This window comes from Pan paniscus, chromosome 1 (assembly GCF_029289425.2).
Source record: "Pan paniscus chromosome 1, NHGRI_mPanPan1-v2.0_pri, whole genome shotgun sequence".
Lineage (NCBI taxonomy): Eukaryota > Metazoa > Chordata > Mammalia > Primates > Hominidae > Pan > Pan paniscus.
Window position 1 is genome coordinate 192,614,952 of NC_073249.2, and position 20,942 is coordinate 192,635,893.

Genomic DNA, 20,942 nt, shown 5'->3' on the forward strand with positions numbered 1-20,942 from the left:
AAATTGGTTTCCAGGGACCCAGAAAGAAAGACCAGTGAGGCCGATGGGGTTACACTGTGAGAGCAAAAGAAATGCTCCCGTGGGCACTGGACTTAGGCCCACCCTGAGACACTGGTGACTTCCAGACCCCCAGTCTCTCATTGCTATCTTGATTAGGACTCCTAATGTTCCCCAGACTGTCTCTTGCTGACCTCAGCCAGGGTGGGGTTCAAATTCCAGGTGAATAACCAGGTTGGTAATAGAGCAGGTCAGAACTGAGAATGCTGGTCCAACCTGGATGTGCATAGAGTATCTTTACATTATGCATAGTGCAAACAGTATCCTTACATTAATTCCTGTTTACACATGTTACATGGGTTTCATTTCATAGACCAACTCTGATCAGTGACAGCTGCCTGGGGCACCACAGGAAGAATGACTCTGTAGCTTTGTCCAAGCTCAGGGGGATAGAATGACAGAGCTGATTAGCGATGTCTGCCAACGGGGTGCAACAGAAGAGTTAAAGAATGTGTGCTGTCACAGATCCAGGCTGTCTCCTCTTCCCAGACTCATGTCCTCCATCAATGTGATCAAGTTGCTTTCAATGTCCTTATTCGAGTCATTGGTAAGAGTTGAACCAGACAGGTCTAAGGATGCCACCATTAGGTGCAGTTTTGACATTGACCTCTATCTTGGTACTGATGTACAATCATTGGATATAGTCTGCCACATTTAGCATCAATTTTGAAATTGTTTTCCAGGCTACATTTCCCAATCGTTTGTCCAAAAGAGACTTTTTATGGAAAACTTCCACTTGGGATAGGACAGAGTGCATTCCGTTTATGATGTCCCTTCCTGAGATGCATACACTGGGATGTTGAGAGGTGAGTGGATCACAGGGGAAAAGAGATAAGCCCTCTCACTTATGATCCCTGAGGTCCAATATTTAGATAGCAGCACTCTGAGGACTCCAGCCTGTGGTCTCCTTTCATGCCCTGAGTAAACGCTGAGTCTCGTGGGGAAAATGAGAGGTAAAGATTACGCAGAACACCACAAAAATAAACAGGCACACTCCATTTCAAGCAGCTCATACTTTTATCATAAAATACAAACTTTCTAAAATTAAGTGTCTTACTTCTATTTTACCAACAAAAACAAAAACAAAAATCACTCATGTTAGCTAAATACAGATGCATAAGTGGTTGAGCAAGCAAGTATGAATATGAGGGTCGTGTGTGTGTGTGTGTGTGTGTGTGTGTGTGTGTAGCTTGTGCCATGTGTGAGGAGGGCTATTTTTGTGTCAGTGTTGGCCAATAGATGAATCTGGTCTTGCTGTTTTGTCTGTGACCTTGCCTTTCCAAACTTCATACCAAGCTTTTGCAGAATCCAAAAATCAGAGCCCCTAGTCCTGATCCAAGGGCTAAGGGAGGAGAAGGGAGAAGAGGAGATCTAAAAGTTTCTGCCATTCCCACTGGAGGAAAAATAGGGGCTGTGCATCAAGGGCCCTCCGGATGTCGAGCCGAACCTGGAAGAGAGGGAGGGTGGAAGCCATGATGAGATTCCTAATGTTATCGGAGAGAATTAGAAAAATATATATATTAATTTTATGGTTGTCAGAAACAGTGAAGACCATGACAGGCTTGGAGGGTAAAGGCTTTGGCATAAGAAAGGCTTTGGCCCTGGGAAAGTAAAATATTAAAATAATACAATTAGAGGACAATCAAGCGCTTCTCCTTATGCTTACTTGGATCAGGAAGTCCCTGGGAGCCTGTAAAGATTGTTTCAATGGAGCCTACACTCTCTCCCTGCCCAAGACCCATAGAACAGGGACCCTCTCTGGACCTAAGCATCTTACCTGTATTCCTGTGACCACTCTACCTGCCTTAGAGGACCAGACATGTCCCTCAGGAAAATCTACAACATCAGAGAACTTAGAGGCAAGTCCAGCATAAGGTCTTCGGGGCTGGACAATCCCAGAGTTCCTCCTCCCCTTCCAGCACTAAGCTAAATCAGGCCCTTCACTCCATCCCTGACTCAGAAGTAAGCATTGAGACATCACTGAGTGCCTAGGGCTTTGCTAGACCCTCAGGGAAGGAAGAGTTAAGACGTGAGCCTCACCGTCTAAGAGCAGAAATGCACACGCCTCTCCTTTTCTCCCTGGCACACTCCTATCCATACTTCAAAATAGAGTTCAAAAGCCATCTCCTCTGTGAAGACTTCCCTGACCTCTCCAGATGGAATCATTTACTCACACTTCTGGAATCCTACTGTAATTTCTTCACCCATCTGCTCAGATACTTTGAATGAATGGGAACAGAACTCAATACAAATTACAGTAGAGCAAATGGCTAGACTTAATCTAATCCTGGGATTCTCAATCACTTTTCAGCTGGGCAGATGCATATTACAGAAGAGATTCACATTCATGGTACCCTTCTATGAATTGATGAAACAAAAAGCGGGGGCAGAGGAGGGAAGAAGCAATGGAAATAGACCACGGCATTCATTTGTAGTGCCTCAGCAGCTAACTCTGTCTCTTGCTCACTGAGTCTCCATAGGCAAGTTAGGCTGGGTTGTCTCACTAGCTTCTCACTAAAATAAGTGCCGAGAGAGCACAGACTTTACCTATTTCATATCATGTGCCCAGGACCTGACACAATGTGGGTGCCTCATAAGCAATCCATGCCAGCGGTAACCCCACCTCTGTTTCTCTCTTTCAGAAATCATATTGGAAGATCATTCAGAAATCGTAATGATGTTATTATAGGGATACCCTGCATTCCACTCTGACTTACAAAATAAAGGCTGTAACCCATACTTCAGTATTTAACAATTATCAGTAATCAACAATGATCATGACACAGCTCATATCTGATTGGCACACATGCAGCTAGGTCCTCCAGGTTGAGAACTTCTGATCAGATCAACGGCCACTGGCATGATCTAGACAGTATGTACGCTAGAGGGCCAGGAAGAGGAGCAATCTGTGTGGACAAGAGTTAACAAGTAATGCTTCCTGGAGGAGGAGGAGCTTGAGTTGCCTGTTGAGTAGGATGAACATATGTCCTGGTATGCCTGGGCCAGCCTCTATGTTGGTATTTCTGGCATAATTATTTTATAGTTTCATTTATTTGAAACAGAGTCTTACTCTGTCACCCAGGCTGGAGTGCAGTGGCATGATCTTGACTCACCGCAATCTCTGCTTCCCGGGTCCAAGCGATTCTTGTGCCTCATTCTCCCCAGTAGTTGGGACTACATGTGTGCACCATCACACCCGGCTAATTTTTTGTATTTTTGGTAGAGATGGGGTTTCACTGTGTTGGCCAGGCTGGTCTCAAACTCCTGACCTCAGGTGATCCACTTGCCTTGGCCTCCCAAAGTGCTGGGAATACAGTTGTGAGCCACCGTGTCTGGCCTGATATAATTATTATCTGTACTCCTTTTAACTCTCAAATTTATTCTTGCTTGGAAGATAAATTGTATGGTTATTCCACCCTGATGAATGTGTGCAAATTGACTTGGCAGAGGGGAGGGCTCTACTTCTTCCCTGAGGACATGGAAGCCTCTCACTCCTTCCTCTCTCCTTCACACAGTTTTGTCTCTTGATTCCACCTTTTCTGCTGACCATCCTTGTCTTCCACACTGAACTCTCTGCTTAGGCCCATGCATTCTCCCCAGCCAGGTGCAGCCTCACCTTGATCTTGTTCCATCAGCACCTCGCGTCACCACCCCAACACCAGCACTTCGTTCAGGAAGCACTTTCTTCACTTGGCTTCCTGCACTCCACTTTCCCATTTTTTTCCCCACCTCACTAGATAGTCCTACTTATTCACAGAATCTTTGCTGGTTCCTCCACATCTCCGCAGCCTCTACATGCTGGAAGTCTCAAGGCTCAGCCCTTGGATCTCTTCTCTTCTCTATACTTGTGTATTTTGGGCCATCTCATCCCATCCCATCCCATGCCTTGAAATATCATGTATATGCGAATGGCTCCCAAATGTATTACCAGCCCCAACCTCTCCCCTGAGTTCCAGACTCCTATATGCACCTACCTATCCATAGCTCCACCCATCTGTCTAATGACATTCTCAATTTTCACATGTCTAAGACTGACTCTTGGTAAACAGATCCTTACTGTAGTCATCATGACCTTGGTCGTTTTTTGTTTTTTGTTTGTTTGTTTTATTTTGTTTTGTTTTTGAGATGGAGTCTTGCTCTGTCACCCAGGCTGGAGTACAATGGCATGATCTCGGCTCACTGCAACCTCTGCCTCCCTGGCTCAAGCAATTCTCCTGCCTCAGCCTCCCGAGTAGCTGGGATTACAGGCACCCACGATTATGCCCAGCTAATTTGTGTATTTTTAGTAGAGATGGGGTTTTACCATCTTGGCCAGGCTGGTCTCGAACTCCTGACCTCAAGTGATCCACCCACCTTGGTCTCCCAAAGTGCTGGGATTACAGGCGTGAGCCACTGTGCCTGGCCCAATGACCTTAGTGTTTTGGCATTGCTGCTGCTCCAGTTGCACAAGTCAAAAACCAAGGAATTTGTTTGACTTTTCCCTTTCCCTCATCACACATTCAACCATCATCATGTCCCACCAATTCTATCAAGAAAATAACACATCACAGATCTTTTCACATGCCCACTTTCCCAGGGTCACTGCCTTTATCCATCCCACCAATGCCTCTTGCTCAACTATAAAGCTCTAGCCTACTCCCCTGCCTCAGCTCTTACCCTCATAGTCCATTCTTCAGACATTGACCAATGTGATCTGTTTTATATAGAAGATTAGAACATGTCCTCATCAATTTAAAAGCCTACATGGTTTTCCACTGCTCCTGAAACAAGACTTCTAGCCATGCCTACCAGGCCCTGTCTAGTCTGGCCCTGGCTACCTCTTATTTTAATTCCATGCACTCCCTCCCTCACTGTTTGTGCTGCAGCCACAGGTTCCCACCTCGGAGCCCTTGCACTTTCTATTATTTCTGCCCAGAGGCTCATCCCCGAAATGTATGTGTGGTTCATTCTCTCATCTCATTTAGATCTTGGCTCAAGAGGCTGCCCTTGATTCTTCTCCCGACCCCAACCCATATCCTGAGGACCTGGCCTTGCATGCTTGCCTGTTTATCTCCTTATTGTCCATTTCTCCTTCTAGAATGAAAGCTCCTTAAGAGAAGGAAAATCTTTTTCTCGTTCACTTCATTATCCCTGGTGTCTACAACAGTGCCAGGCACATACAAGGTGCTGGATCAATATTTTTTGAATGAACAGATCATCCCCTCTGGGTACTCAGGCTTGCACTGCTTACATTATTTTTCTGACCTCATGGTCCTGGTCTCCCCAGTCTCTCAGAATGCCAATCCACCCTGCTCCTTCTCCTCATCCTCCTCTTTGCCTCCACTGTCTCTGGCTTTCCCCAGGCTGTCTCTCACTTCTCAGGCTGCTCCTTCCTCGGGCTGCCTTCCCTCTCCTCCAACCTCTGCAGACCTGTGGAGACCAGGTCTCAACCTTCTGGTCTCACAGCTCCCGGTCGGTGGTTCCCAAAAGCTGACTGAGGAGACATTGAGACCACCCTCCCTCCCAGACACAGCCAGGGCTATCTCCTACAGCAAGTCTATCTTCCCAGAGCCCAGAGTCACAGCACAGAATGTGGGAAGTTGGCCAACCTGCAGGGGGCTTGTCTGGGTCTCTATTCTCACCTCCAGGGGATGATAATCTGTCCCATAGGCCCCTAGAGCCACCTCTAGACCACACCCTATCCTGCTTCCTCTTTCTCTTACTTCCAGCCCATCAATTCACTCTGATGTGCATAAATCTTCCCTGGATCCCCAGGCCTAGCAGTCCAAAGCCTTTCATAATCCAGTCTCAACCTCCCTTTTCCAATCCTATTTTCCACCTTTTTCAGAGACAAATCTAATGCTTCAGCCAGACTCCTTTATTCCCCAGGCCTCCAGCTTGCCACTTGCTTTCCCATCTGAGGGCCTTGCTCCTCCTGCCTGGAATGCCCTCCTCCCAGCGCTGCTCACTGGAACCTCCCCCGCTGCAGGGATTCTGCCTCTGTCCTCGGGCCACTTTGATGGTTTTCACTTTGCCAGGGCACTAACATTGTTGTGCCCACATTTCATCTGCTCTCAGTTCTCTGAAGGGAAGAAGCATGTCCTATTCATCTATAGGTCCCCTGCAGGCTAAATTCAAATTAACTACATGTGTTAACACAGCGTTTCCCAGGGTGTGTTAGGTAGAACACACCATGATATACTCTACAAGAGAAAGGAAGAGAAAGGGAGGGAGAAAGGAAAAGAGGGAGGGAGGGAGGAAAGAAGGAAGGAAGGAAGGAAGGAAGGAAGGAAGGAAGGAAGGAAGGAAGGAAGGAAATTTTTTTTAAAAGGATGTGGATGCTCGGCATGGTGGCTTATGGCTGTAATCCCAGCACTTTGGGAGGCCGAGGCAGGCAGATTACCTGAGGTCAGGAGTTTGAGACCAGCCTGGCCAACATGGTGAAACCCCGTCTCTACTAAAAATACAAAAATTAGCTGGGTGTGGTGGTGGACGCCTGTAATCCCAGCTACTCGGAAGGCTGAGGCGAGATAATCGCTTGAACCTGGGAGGCGGAGATTGCAGTGAGCCGAGATCACGCCATTGCACTCCAGCCTGGGCAACAAGGGTGAAACTCCATCTCAAAAAAATAATAATAATAAAATAAAAAAATAAAAGGGTGTGGATTTCATGTTTAAATAATACTATCGACTACCTTCTTGAACATTCTCCATGCACCCTAGGAAATTAAATGATCTGAGAATTCCAACAGTTAAGAAATCTGTTTATCTCTGTTTCCCACAGCTTTTCCCGAACAGATCTGACTACTGAAACCACTTGCTGCATTTATCCCTTTCAACAAGCTATTTGGAGAAAATACTGATTGAAAGGATGAGAGTTTGGGGACATGGGTCAGCACTGCAGGGAAGGTTCTGTGATGGGGAGGTTCTGTGATGGGGAGGTGGAAGGATGGGAATCACTGTCAGGCTGGGAAGGTTGGCCTTAATCCTATAAAGTGAGTTTCTCAAACCCAGGCACCCATTCCCCAGGGTGTGCCCGGGAGACTGGGATTCCCAGGAATGACAGGGCACCACCTGCCCCTTGGAGCATCCATATTAGTGGAAGGTTTGGTGGGTGGGAATGAATGGCTATGTATTATTATATTAAAACAAACACAAATTTATGACTCAACAGCATGCACAATTGTAGTAGAATTTTCAGCCAGAATGTTGAGTTTGTGCTGGCTGTTTGCTGTTAAGCCTTCAGACTGTACCAGGAAGTAGGAGCTCCTTGCCTCTGCAGTTTGTGGAACTTGGTGGAAAAGTGTGGGCAGCCCTAATAAGCAGTCGAAGGCTCTTCCGCAGGGCCCATCACAAAGTCAATGGGATGTTCGGGAGATTAGCCTGGCAAGGAGATCAGGGTGCGGACAGTGGGAGGTGAGAGCTCTAAGGAGATTAGCTGGCCATGTCCTGTTGTAACCAAGCACATGGGTAAAGGCAAATGCATCGTTGCACCAACTGCCCCTGCCTATGGAGTAGGGTATCCATATGTTATGGACCGTGCAGTTGCATTTCTGCAACCAGACCTGAAATGCACCTACAAAAGGGGCCCACCAGGCCCCAGACCCTCTTCATCTCTGCACCAGGTCCCTCCAGGACCCACACAACCACCGGCCACAGGTACAGGGCCCATCCCACCCCACAGCCATGGAACACACATACCAAGAAAGCTCTGGTAAGCCCACCCAACTTGCCCCCGTTCCCACCAGCTTTCTGGATACCCTTAGGCTCCCAGTGTGGGCTGACTCACCCATATCCTTGGGGAAAGAGGTACTGCAGTCCGTCTCCTGCCATTGGGGGAGGGTCTCGGGGGTTGGCAGACATCTTTGGAGGTGTCCTCTGAGGGTAGGGATAATTGGGCTGGACAAAAGGGATGTAGCTCAGCAGTGGGGTGTAGGAAGAGTGGAAGATCTGCTGTCCCATCTGCTGTGGGTTGTATGGCGTCACCTGCATGTCACAGAGAAGAGAGGGGTGAGGTCACCATTCCCCAGCCCAACTCCAACCCCAGCCACCTGCCCCCAGTCTCAGCCCCTGTGCCCCTCAGTCACTGTTGGGTACACAGAAGGCAACATGTTGGAATGGAGAAAGCCTAGGGCTCAACTTATGTAGTGAGCCTGGCAAGTTACCTAATTTATCTGAGCCTCAGTTTCCCCATCTGCAAAATGGGAAAATACTATCTACGTTGTTAGTGGGGATAGAGTCAGGTGATACAAGTAGAGAGACAGGCATATAGTAAATAGCAAATCAATATTATTTCCATTCTCTTCCCTGTTTGCCTAGCTTTTCCCTCTGTCAATAACCATTTCAAAAGCTCCTTGTTTATTTTTAAGGCTTTCATTATCCCCAAAAAGCTGTTATGATTTACACAGCTCTAGCTTCTATCTCTCTTGAGATCCTTTCAACAGATTCCAAGTCCGAGACAGCCCTACCCAGTGGAAAGTCCTGGGATGGCAGCAATGTCCTACATCTGTGCCGTGTGACATGGAAGCCACCGGCCACACACGACAATTGAGCATTTGAAATGTGGCTCATGGGCATGAGGAACTGAGTTTTGAATTATACTTAATTTTAGCTAATTTAAATAGCCACACATAGCTGGTGGCTGCCATAGTAGACAGTGTGAGTCTAGGAGGAAGGGCAAAAAAAGGCAATGGGGTTGAGCACAAACTCTAGGGAAATACAGGAATTCAGTGGTGCTTCCGAGATTGCCCGTGATGAACTCCGACCTAGAACTGGGGCTCCCACCATCTTGCCGTGACAAGGAAGAGACCTCATCCATCTTGTTGACCACTATCTCCCCAGCCCTAAGACAGTGCCTGGGACACAGTCACTGCTTAACAAACATATGTTAAATGAATGAATGCAAGAAAGGGAAAGAGAGGAAAGCAAAGACGGGCAGAAGGAAGGAGGGAGGAAAGAAAAGACCACTAAAGCATCTGCTTGAATACCTAAATGATGGGGGGCTCATTACCTTATGAGCACTACATTCCACTACTGACAGCTCCAAATATCAGAAAACATTTTCTCATATGGAGCTGATGTCTATCCTCTTGTGTACTGAGGGGAGTATCAGTTAGAATTTGAAGAAACTTCTGAATTTCCACTTTAATAGCAAGTCTGGGGTCCAAGTGCTCAGGAATCAGGCACTCTGACAGCCCTCTCTCACCCCATACACCCTTATCTAAAAAATAATCCACAAAGGGGGCTGGGTGCATTGGCTCACGCCTGTAACCGAGCACTTTGGGAGGACGAGGTGGGCGGATCACAAGGTCAGGAGTTTGAGACCAGCCTGGCCAATATGGTGAAACCCTGTCTCTACCAAAAATACAACAATTAGTCAGGCGTGGTGGTACATGCCTGTAGTCCCAGCTACTCGGGAGGCTGAGGCAGGAGAATTGCTTGAACCTAGGAGGCGGAGGTTGCAGTGAGCCAAGATTGTGCCACTGCACTCCAGCCTGGGCAACAGAGCGAGACGCCATCTAAAAAAAAAAAAAAAAAAATCCACAAAGGCTAGCACTCATTGACTGCTTAAAATGTGCCCGGCCCTTCACATGGATGCTGTCGTTAAAACTCCAGAAAGCCCTGTGAGGTAGGGCCATTATTATTTCCAGTTTGGAAGCAGGAAATCTGAGGTTCAGAGAAGTGAAGCAACTTTCTCAGTGTTTCCAGCGTCTGAGTTGTGGTCAGAACCCCAGCAGGGTAAGCCCGGAGCCTATACCTTGTTTCTCACTAGCCTCTCTATGCTGTGTCCTCTTTGGAAACCTGAGTCCTCCCTCCCGGTTCTCCCCAACGTTCTCCAGTGGAGATGTGGGGCCTGGTGATGCTGGGCGCAGGCACCAAATCCCAAGGTGATGAGCTAAATAAAGGTCAGAACATGCCAAGAGCACCTCGCAGGTCAGATGGGAGTCATGACCCTATGGGTCAGCATGGCAGAAAGTACCCCTGTCCTCATGGGGGAGGAAGTGCCTGGACCTGGGAGGGGATTGAAGTGGAGGAGGCAGGTCCTAGAGTTCACACAGTGTTATAAAAAATGTGCCCCTGATTCCATGTATCTGATGAAACTATAAAGTAGAGCTTTGTAGCCTGCTCTGGAGCCATCTCCAAATATAATCCTCACTGACAAAAGCAATGGAACAGTGTGCCCAGAATGCCGCATTTATTTAAAAATGTTTATATAAATAGATATTCCCGGGAAAATATGTAAAAAACCATTAAACAGTGATTGCCTCCAAGTTTTAAAATTTTTTACCATGTTTTTATATTACTTTTTTCAAATACATACACATGCATGCATGCATACACATACACATAATTATCTAAAAATATTCTCTCTGGAGCCAGGTGGACGATATTCCTGTTCAAGGGGTGGAGGCAATGGGGCTGAGATTCCCTGACCCAGATCATCTCTCATCCCAGATTCATCTCAGGATGCAAGGGTTCCTGCTGCTGAGAGATCAGTGCTGGCCCGGGTAACAAGGCTCCCTACCCCTGCAGGCTCTTCCCTACCCTCCCGAACATTCTAACACATTTCAGGTCAGAGGTGCGGTTTGCACGGAGGGTGGGGCTCCCTGGGGAGACAGGAGAGGCAGAGGTTGTATGATTTGGAGTGTGGGGGTGTCCACATTTGTGTGGAGGAGCAAGGCCAGCCTGGGGCTATGGCAGGCTGGGTGTTGGTGCCCTCTGCTCCTCCATTCTAAGCTCCTTTCCTCACACCCCCATCCCTGCCCCAAGACTCAATACCCCTCAATGTGCTTCTGTATCTATTTGTGTCCCTGGGCTCCTGCAGCTTGGTGGCATGTGTACAACTATACCTGTGTTTCTATCTGCGTGTGTGTGTGTGTGTGTGTGTTTGCATTTCTCTTTCTGCTGCTTTATTTTCAGGCAGTATTATTGTGCATCTAGGTACAAGATGTAGTAAAGCGTGGTCATTGGAGTGCCAGCCTGCCAAAGGTCAAACCTTAATTATTGTCCCACAGATATTTATCCTGACCTACCCATGAAAGTAGTGTTGCCAGATTTAGCAAATAAAAATACAGGACACCCAGTTACATTCAAATTTCAGATAACTAATACATATTTTTAGCATAAGTATATCCTGTGCACTATTTGGGACATACTTACACTACACATTTTTTCCTTGTTTATCTGAAATTCAGATTTAACTGGGTGTCCTGGATTTTAACTGGCAGCCCTGCATGGGAAGAATATGACTCCTCAGTCTCACTGATGCTGAGCAAAGCCATGTCGTTTGCGTTGGCCAGCGGAAGGTGGGTGGAAGTTCCCACGGACAGGTCTGAGTTGAGGATTTCAGAGGCATCACGTGTTTCTGCTTGCCCTGTTGGGCTCTTGCCATCCACCGTGGAAAGAGCAAGAGGTACTGAATCTTCAGCAGAGGCCCAGGAGAGGCACGTGGAACCCACCTAAACCTGATCCACAGCCCAGCTCAGCCAGCCCATAGACCCGAGCAAGAAATTAATATTCATTGTTGAAAGTCCCCGAGATGTGGTGGTTATGTATTGCCACAGCAACACCTAATTTGTATGTTCCCAAGTAACTTTATTACTTTGGGCAAGTTACTTACTTAATCTCTCTGTGCTTGGGTTTCCTCATCTATAACTACCTCACAGGGTAATTTTGAAGGCTAAATTAGTTAGTGCAGACACAGTCCTTATGGACAGGCCCAGCACACAGGAAGGGCTCCGTTAAGTGCCCAGTGTTGTCACTTAAGTGACAACATTAAGTGCCCAGGTTTGTGTTTTCCACACGCATGCCGGTATGTGAGTCTGTACTCCAGAGCCAATGGTGGGCCAGGTGTCTGGTCACCAGCTGGAAAAGGAGGAGGGAGCAGATGCACCCTCTGACCCAAAGGCCTTCATGGACCCAGGACAGAGGAGGAGAGATCGTCTACTCACCTGTTGGGAGTAACATCCCAGCTGGGGGTGCAAAGCCTGCTGATAGGGCATCCTCGCTGCCTGCTGTGGGTACAGGCCCTGGGGAGAAACAGAGGCTCAGTATGGCCAGGCAAGGGGTTTCCTGCCAGAAGGCAGCAGCTACTCAGCTCAGTCCCCAGACAGGGCTGAGTTTGTCCCATCACATTGCTGACCAGACCCATGGGCTGTCTGAGGCCAGCTGGAACCAGGCCAGGAGAAGCAGGACTCACACCACACAGGAAGCCCCTCTTAGGCAGCCTTCACAGCCTTTCTGATGAGTGTGGGAGACAGGAGCTTCAGGAGCCTGACTGCCTCCTGAGTCCCAGATCTGTGTTTTAGTGGCTGTGTGACCTTGGGCAAATCACATCTCTGAGCCTCTTTTTCCTTCTCTAAAAAATTGCATGTGCTCAGGCCTGCAAAGCCTATGAAGGTAGCCACATTATCTTTGTTGCTGTCCACACAACTTTTCTAAATGCCTTCCCCTAATCCCATACCTGCCCCCTGAAGACACAAGGTGTCTATGCACGTCTCTACGTGTGTGTGTTGGTTTGCATCCATGTTAAATACACCTGCATGTGTGTTTACATTTGTGTCTATGCAGCTGTGTATTTCTGTGTACAAATATACAACTGTGAACCCAGGTGTGTTAGTGTTGCTGTGTATCTATGTGCCCATCCATATACCTGTGTCTGTAGCTTACAGAGAGGGGCACTGTGAGGGTGAAAGTGTTAATACATCTAAAGAGCTCAGAACAGTGCCCAGCACATAGTAAGGACTCAATGTTCCGTGTGTTTGTCATCCATCACTGCCTCCTCCCTTAAACAGCTTTCTGGCAGTTCAGCCAGATGGGAAATTGACATTTTACTCACAATTCTGTTTTGGGGTGCTCATGTGTCCACACACAGATGTAAGACACACACACACACACACACACACCCCGCAGAACTGCTGCTGTGGCAGTGGTCGGTTCTAGTCTCAGACTCTGCCTCCACCTGTCAATCCCGAGTTTTCCCTTAAGATGAGGCTCAAAACCCAAAGTACCCCTCAGCCCAGGACATCTTCTCAGAAGATCTGCTGCCCGAGAGGCTGCCTCCATTCTCGGCTCAGCTTGTGCCAATGACCAAAGTGTTGATGATGGCTGACCCTACACCCTTGAGGGTTCCCTCATGGCCTGTGGACTTTCTGATATGGAGTCTGCAAGTAGGTCTCCCTGCTCTCCTCCTGCTCCATCTTCCACGTCCCCAAGAGTGTACCTCTTCTCAGAGCCCCTCCTTGCTCTCTGCTCCCATGCAGGGGACACTCCTGACATTCCTGTGCTCAGGCCCCTCCCACTTTTGTCCACTCCTTCACCTGAAACCACTCACCTGCTCCCCTTTACTCCAAGCCCTACAGCCCAGGGCAGCCTCGCTCTCCTGTTATGACCACTGCCCGGTCCCTGCAACCCCAGCCTCTGCCTGAACCTGGACAGAGAAGTCAGACTGATGGGGTTGCCTTACCTGTTCTCAGCCCTCCATGAGCTCCAAGGCCACTAGGCAGGTTGCTAAGTGTCCCTCCTCTGTTTCGCCCCCTCCTCTGATCCCTGTTAACACTCATCTCTGCTTTCTACAGGCAGTCGTGTGCCTGCCTATTTCTGTTTATATGTGTGTGCATCAAACATGCATGTATATCGTTTGTGTGCAATTGTGTGTGTGCACGGCGTCATACACAAAGATCTCTGCTAGGAGCATTCCATGTCACCATTTTTGAGACTCATCGTGCCCTCTTAGAGGGTGACCAGAGCTATGCCTCCAGACTGCAGAGCTTAAGTTGCAGCAGCTGAGCTTCCCTATGGGACTCTTTCATCTTCCCTCTGCCTCTTTTTCATCATCTTCTCCCTCAGGTACAGCACTGAGCAGTCTCCAGAATGCCCAGCATGGGCCATGCCATCCACCCCTCACAGGAGCCCATACAGTAGGGACAGCAGAGGGCTTAAGCTGGTGGCCCTGGTCCTCCTGGGAGCACCAGGGAGGAAGGTGCCCCTTGCTTTCTACAGCCAACTTCCCCAGCCTCCACCATCCCACACCTGCTTGTGCCAGGCTGCCCTAGGCTCTGTGGATGGCAAACAGCTGCCCACCGCTGCTCAGTCCCAGGGCGGATTCTCAGGAGATGGTGCCACACTCATGAGTTAGAAAACACTGCATGACTTCAACAACATTTCTAGTTGTTAGAATTGCAAGTTTGTAACATCACAGGCAAGGGTAAATAAACATTCACTGTTGTTTGCTTAAGCCATGGCCCCTTCCCACGCACCCTCCCTCCTTAATTGGGAGCAGAGTTCCTTTATGCCAAGTAGCCCAGGAGCCTCTGAAGCTCCTCGGTGTTGGGGACTTTGTCTTCCACATCTCTGAGTCCTCCCACCACAGAGCTCTGAGTAAATTGGATTTGGGACCTTATCTTTATTCCCAATGCTAAGCAGGGAAAAGACCAGGCTAGACTGTTCCCCATTTCTCCTCTCTGTCCCCTTAAGGTCTGTGGAGCTCTCTGACCCCATTTCCTTGGAAGATCGAGGCTGAATAATAATAAAAACCAACATCTGTGTCACAGCTTAAATTTTACAGAGTCTTTACCCTTCCATGGACTCAATTAATCCTTACAACCATATCAGTAGCTACTGCTGCTGCTGCTGCAATTATTATGAACCCATTTCACAAATGAGGAACCATGGCTCTGAGCAGCTAACCAGCCTAAGGCCTAACTTGGAAGCAGCAGAACCTTTAAAGTCAAGTCTACTGATTTCAAAACCTGCCTGCTATTATCTCAGGCCCCTTGATCAGCTGTGTTGAAGCTGGACAGCATTGTGAGATCACAGAAGCTGGGAGAAGGTAAATTATGCTGTCCTTCCTTATTACCTGGGAGGACCAATGCCTTCCACAGCCAACTTCAGCTGGGCCCATTCAGTGCTTAAACTGTCTCAAAGAACCCAGCAGGCCTTACCAGCCAGGGTCCTTCTGCTGCTTCTGCTCAGAAGCCCAGGAACCTCATAGTCAGCCCTATGATGCTAAAGACAGAGGACCGTCATGCTCAGAAAATATGTCCAAATCTCACCCACTCCAAAAAGTCAGAAGAAATTAACATAGCAAAGAGATGCTATCCCCACTTAATAAAGCAAACCATTGCAAATTAGTTTTACATGGTGAGCTCTGTGAGGGCATTTTAGAGTGAATCGACTTGTACTAAATGAATTATGCAGTTGTTTCCCCTTTAGAGGTGGAGATGCATAGAGCTGATCTCTGGTTTATTCCTGAACTTGCATTAGACTCCAAGCTTTTCTTAGTCGTCATTTTTTTTTTTTAGAGACAGGGTTTCACTATATTGTTCAGGCTAGTCTTGAACTCCTGAGCTCAAGCAATTCTCCTATCTCAGCCTCTGGTGTAGGCTGGGACTCCAGGCACATGCCACCACACCTGACTTTAGTCATCTTTGAATCCCTCCACTAGAACAATGCTCAGCCTCTAGTAGGCTTGTAGGGAGAAACGGTTTTCAAAATTACTTAAATTAATGAGAAAATAAATACATAGAAATGAGTAAATCGTGAGTAGGTGAGTAAATGAATAGTGAATAGGCACACAAAAATGAAAGGGTAGAATCATATTGGTAAAGGAGTCAGCAAATCAATGAACAGGACATTTCAAGACCTGTGTAAGGACAACAGACTACTGATATGAACAGGTCAACGACAATAGACTACTAATATGAAACTGGTCCACTTCAGCTTCCTTCTTAGGTCACCTTTCATCACAACCTCTCACCTCCACAGTGGGGTGTGAGCTTTCCCTCCCTGGGGAGGGGACGGGTACTTGTTCTCTTTAGCAAACACACACACAAACAAAAAGCTTGAAAACAAAACAGAGAGAGACTTTGCTAAGTTCCTTTAAGATTCAGAAACTAAGCCTGGTGGACCAGCTTGAAGAGTCTTTATATGCAGAAGAGCCAATCCCCTTTCCCAATAGGACATAAGGTTTGTGCTGTGTTGAAAGGGAAAGAATGACATAGGGTTCCTAGGAGTGGAGAGGGGGGAAGGGACATAGCAACAGGACAAGCCGAGTTGGAAGTATTTCCTTCTTTGCTTTCTCACTGCAGGCTGTGCTGGGCCAGGCTGGGGCAGCAAATTGCCAAGGTCCTGGGTGCACAAATTTGAGTTCCTGCCCTTCCCCATACAATGACATACAATTCTGGAGAGAAGCCAGTGCGAGGAACAGAAGACAGAAATCTTAGGCATGGAGAATCTTTCCTGAAAAAATTGAGTTCTACCTAAAGGGACTATTTAAGTTATTGGATTGGGCTAAGGCTTAAACCAGAGTGGACATTTATTTAATTTTTCCCTCCTTCTACCCAGTGGGCGGCAGCTCTTAAGGGATATTAAGTTAAATCGACAAAATAAAGAAACTACATTTTCCCTGCATAAATAAGTTCTGTGAGTAGAATTTCCAGCCCTGCTACAGGTGCTTCACTGTCCCTTTGTGTCTGGCCATTGATTTTCTCCTTTAGCTATGATCCCAAGAACAAGAATGTGTGCCAAGCCACCTTGGTTGGTACAAAGCTAAGACTGCTTGGTGTAGTTTAAGTAAGGTGGCCATATACACTCATTCCACGGTATCCTCAGAGGACTGGTTCCAGGGCCACCCTCCCTCCCCTGCCCTGTGGATACCAAAATCTGAGGATGCTCAAGTCCCTGATATAAAATGACATACAAAGATGCTCAAGTCTCTGATATAAAATGGCATTTGAGGGCCGGGTGCGGTGGCTCACCCCTGTACTCCCAGCTCTTTGGGAGGTGGAAAGCAGGTGGATCACATGAGGCGGGGAGTTCAAGACCAGCCTGGCCAACATGGTGAAACCCAGTCTCTACTAAAAATACAAAAATTAGCGCACATACCAGTAATCCCAGCTACTTGGGAGGCTGAGGTAGGAGAATCGCTTCAACCTGGGAGGCAGAGGTTGCAGTGAGCCAAGGTCATGCCACTGCACTCCAGCCTGGGCGATAGAGTGAGACTCTGTCGCAAATAAAATAAAATGGCATATGAGGATGATCTAGTCCCTGATATACAATGACATATAAAGATGTTCAAGTGCCTGATATAAAATGGCATATGAGGATGCTCAAGTCCCTAATATAAAATGGCATAGTATTTGCATGTAGCTTATGCACATGCTCCTGTATCCTTTAATCTCTAGATTACTAACAATGCCTAATAATGTACTATGTAAATAGTTATTATACTGTATTATCTTTTACTCGCATTATTTTTTGTTGTTGTATTTTGTTGTTGTTGTTGTTGTTTTCTTCTTCAAGTAGTTTCCATCCAAGATTGGTTGAATCTGTGGATTTGGAACCCATGGATACAGAGGGCTGACTGTAATTTGTTGTCCAAACCAGGACACTTGAGAGTGAAAAGGGATGCCATTCATATTATTCTGAAACAGAAGACCTAAATTGGGACTGTCCCAAATAATCTGGGATATATGTCATCCAACTTCAAAGGAAGTCACAGGAGAGAGGTGGGAAACAAGGACTGTGACATCATCTTCTCCTGGGAGCCCAAGCACTTAACCAGCCACAACTAGCAAAGAGACTCTGCAATAAAGAGCACAGTGTGAACTGGAATTCGGACAATGGAAAGTTAGGACTAAATATACATATGTGTGTGTGTGTGGAGGTGTGCTCACGCATGCACATGAACCAAGGGGTAGATCTGATGTGACTACAATAAAAAAAATAACCAACAAGCTGACAAGTTGACAGCGCCCTTCCATAGCCCCAGCGAAGCCTCTTGCATGTAGGGAAGGGATTCAGAGGAGTCTGAAGACTCTTTGTGAAATAGACCCCCTGCCAGCCGCTCCTTCTCTGTGGCCAAAATCCCCGTGGATGTCCACAGGAGAGCCAGGCCAGCTCACTGACCTGATACTGCAAGAAGGTAGAGTGATTCGTGAACACTGGTGGAGGTGGATAGTTCAGGTTGAGCCAGAGTGGCTGGTTCAGGGTTGCTGAGGTCATGGCTGTAGGAAAGTGTGGAGTGAAAACATTCCCTGTGTACTTCGGGTTGTTCTTGTCAGCAACCGTCACAGGTGCGTTAACTGCAAGTCACAGGAGAGGCAAAGCGGGTCAGTGATGGAGGCAGGGAGAGGCCAGGACACCTTCAGCATCGCAACTTCCCTAGGGATTCACAGTCTCACAGGTCAGGTCCTTTAAGCTCCAAGAGGGTTCTTCAAAGTTCTAGTACATTTCCAACTATAGGTAAACATCATTAGTTCACACCTTGCCAGTTTGGAAGGGATGAAAATCCCAGAAGGTCTGGCTTGGAGCTTTTCTTTCCATCATTCACTAGTAAAGAAGGCAATTTAGCAAGGGAATACAATAAGCCAGATTGCTAGGCCTATATTTCACCTACTTACAAAATGAAATTCTTTCAACTGCTTTGGAAAAATCCAACTTTATGTGAACCATTGCTATGCCATTGGAATTCATCCTTATCAAATGATTAAAGCAGCCCCTCCCTAAGGACATATATTTGGCAACACTAAGAAACTTTCACAGGTTGTTGTATCTATATGGGAATTTTAAAAAATATATTTTAAAACATTAAATAATTCAGCATGCAGTGACTCAAAATTAGTCTAAACAAATGAAGTTAGGTTGAGTTGTTTCAAGATAAGAATCCTGGATTCTTCCTTTCTACAAGATGTTGTGGGGGCTTATAAAATCAGAAATGGGTCCTCAGTTTCCCCCTTATTGGCATCCTTTTGGGAAAAGAGGTTTGACTAGAACCCTTGTAGGAAAAGAAAGCGGGAACATAATCCCAATATAGAAATAATCTAAAGCAAGGATTTTTTGTTTTGGCTTGGGCAATTTGAGAGGATATAATACATGCTGGGTCAGGGCTATATTCAGAAGTGACCATTAATAATGCCGACGTGACCCTTGAAAGCCAACTACACTTCTCTAGCAACTGTATTCCCAAGAAGGGATATGGGGAGAAAGTCATTGCCCCCATTTTATGGGTTTAAAAACTGACACCTCTAGAAAGGCGGTAGATAAGACAGCCACTTGGTGACAGAGCCACCCTGAAGCCTGTGAGGGTCACCACAACCCCCTCCCCTCCAATCCCTCCCTGGGTAGGTCAGCTCACATTTCAGCTCCGGCCCATCCACTTCCACTTTGTTTCGAAGTCTCGGCTGCCCGCTTGGGTTCTTGGTGGCCCCAAGGAACTCATAGAGCAAGTTCTTCTCGGCTGGACATGTAGGTTTCTTGGGCGGCAGGGTCAGTGATGCGGTGCCCACTGCGTCACAGCAACCCTCCTCACCACAGGCGTCCTTCTGGCTCTGGGGCCACTGGCTGAGAAAGAGGCTCCCTTGACCCTTTTTTGGCTCCTTGGTGCCAGGGCTCCATTCTGTAGCAGGAAAGAAACTGAGTCAATGCCTCTGGAAGGCCAAGTGCTGGATGCTGGAAGCACCTTTTTGTGGACTAAATGATGAATCCTCTGTAGCACACACCTGAGGCTTGGACCACTTTGGGGGATTCTCTTTCAGCCAAATACAATCCCAATCTCTCCCTGAAACCCTCCCTGGCCCCTGCCCCCCGATCTCATGCATCCATCAATCCATCCATCTGTTCATTCATCCACCCATCTGTCCATCATCTTTGCCTTTCTTCCTTCTATCCGTCTACTTATCCATCCATCCATCTGTCCATCCATTTGTCTGACTATCCATCTTTATCTTCCTGCCTTCCTTCCATCCATCCACCCCTTCATCCTTCCTTCCATCATTCCTTTATTCGAATTACCTTTCTTTTCTTTCCTCTCCTTCCTTACTTTTCCTCATTCCTTCCACTATTCCTTCTCTCCAACCATCCATAGTGCCAGGCTGCGAAAACAAGGTTGTTGTGGACACAGTTCCTGCCTTCAGTGAGCACATGGCTTAGTGAAGGAGTCACACATTCTTACAGAACATGTGGTCTGAGCCACACACTTTGGTCTCTCATCCTGGATTCTACTTTCGTTTTATTACTCACAGGTGATTCAGCTCACTTGTCAGTGCCAGGCCTTGACCTGAGTGCTGGGGACACAGTTGTGACTCAGAGCTAGACTGTGCCCTGCAGGAGCTCATAACAAGAAAAAAAGACAGACATGCCCAAAAATAGCCCCAGGACAAGGTAGATGAACACCATGAGGTGGCAGAGGGAAGAAATGGAGAACAGGGTGGCTGAGACTGCTTCTGTCTGAGAAGGTTCCTTCCAGAAGGAAGTAGGGTTGCAGCGAGGCCTTACATCCAGGGGTATTGGGGAGGAAGGCATGGCAGGCATGGATAACTGTGGGCAAAGGCCTGGAAGCATCAAGGAGACATTGTGAGTCACTGGATATGGCTAGAGTGTGGAGCAGGGACAAGATTGGTGGCAGACACAGGTCTCTCACTAAAGAGACTGAGCATTTATTCTCCCAATGCAGACATACTTTGGGGACCATCACAGGATCCTCCACAGCAGTGGTGGGAAACCTGGCCACCCACCGGATGGCTGTGCACTGTGCTGCCCAATAGCAGGCACCGGGATCTGTCTGGATGCAGCCAGAAAGGACCTGTGCCTCAGTGTTACCTGTTGATAATAATAGACCAGATCCCACCAGCTTTTGGCCCCCTAGCCCAGCGGCTTGGGGGCTGAGCTTCGGGGCTAAGGCTGTCTTCCTAGCACTATTCCAGCAAAGGAAAGAGCTGCTCTAGCCTGAGCCAATTTAGAAGGAAACAACATTTTTAGCAAAACATCCCTAGAGTCTTTTCCAGGAGTTCCTCCGGTTGCCGAATTCAGCCCCTAGCCAGTGAGCTGAAATAACAGTACCCACTAATAATAGCCCTTTCCCCAGAGACACACACACCTGCAGCTTCCCACTCATATTTACAGATGCCT

General features: G+C 47.4%; 1 protein-coding gene across 2 annotated transcripts in view; it reads right to left on the reverse strand.

The window, feature by feature from the left end:
• Nucleotides 1-1,055: 1,055 nt before the first annotated feature.
• The window catches only part of C1H1orf94 (chromosome 1 C1orf94 homolog), a 52,944-nt gene continuing 33,057 nt past the window's right edge, over nt 1,056-20,942 (reverse strand). For both annotated transcript variants that reach the window (XM_008964992.5, XM_003812550.6), the window contains exons 3-7: nt 19,171-19,431; nt 17,943-18,118; nt 11,987-12,064; nt 7,825-8,021; nt 1,056-1,504 (exon numbers count right to left, since the gene is read on the reverse strand). In XM_008964992.5, the coding sequence (XP_008963240.2) occupies nt 1,429-1,504; nt 7,825-8,021; nt 11,987-12,064; nt 17,943-18,118; nt 19,171-19,431 (788 nt within the window). In that variant the 3' untranslated portion in view covers nt 1,056-1,428. The remainder of the gene's footprint in view (nt 1,505-7,824; nt 8,022-11,986; nt 12,065-17,942; nt 18,119-19,170; nt 19,432-20,942) is intronic.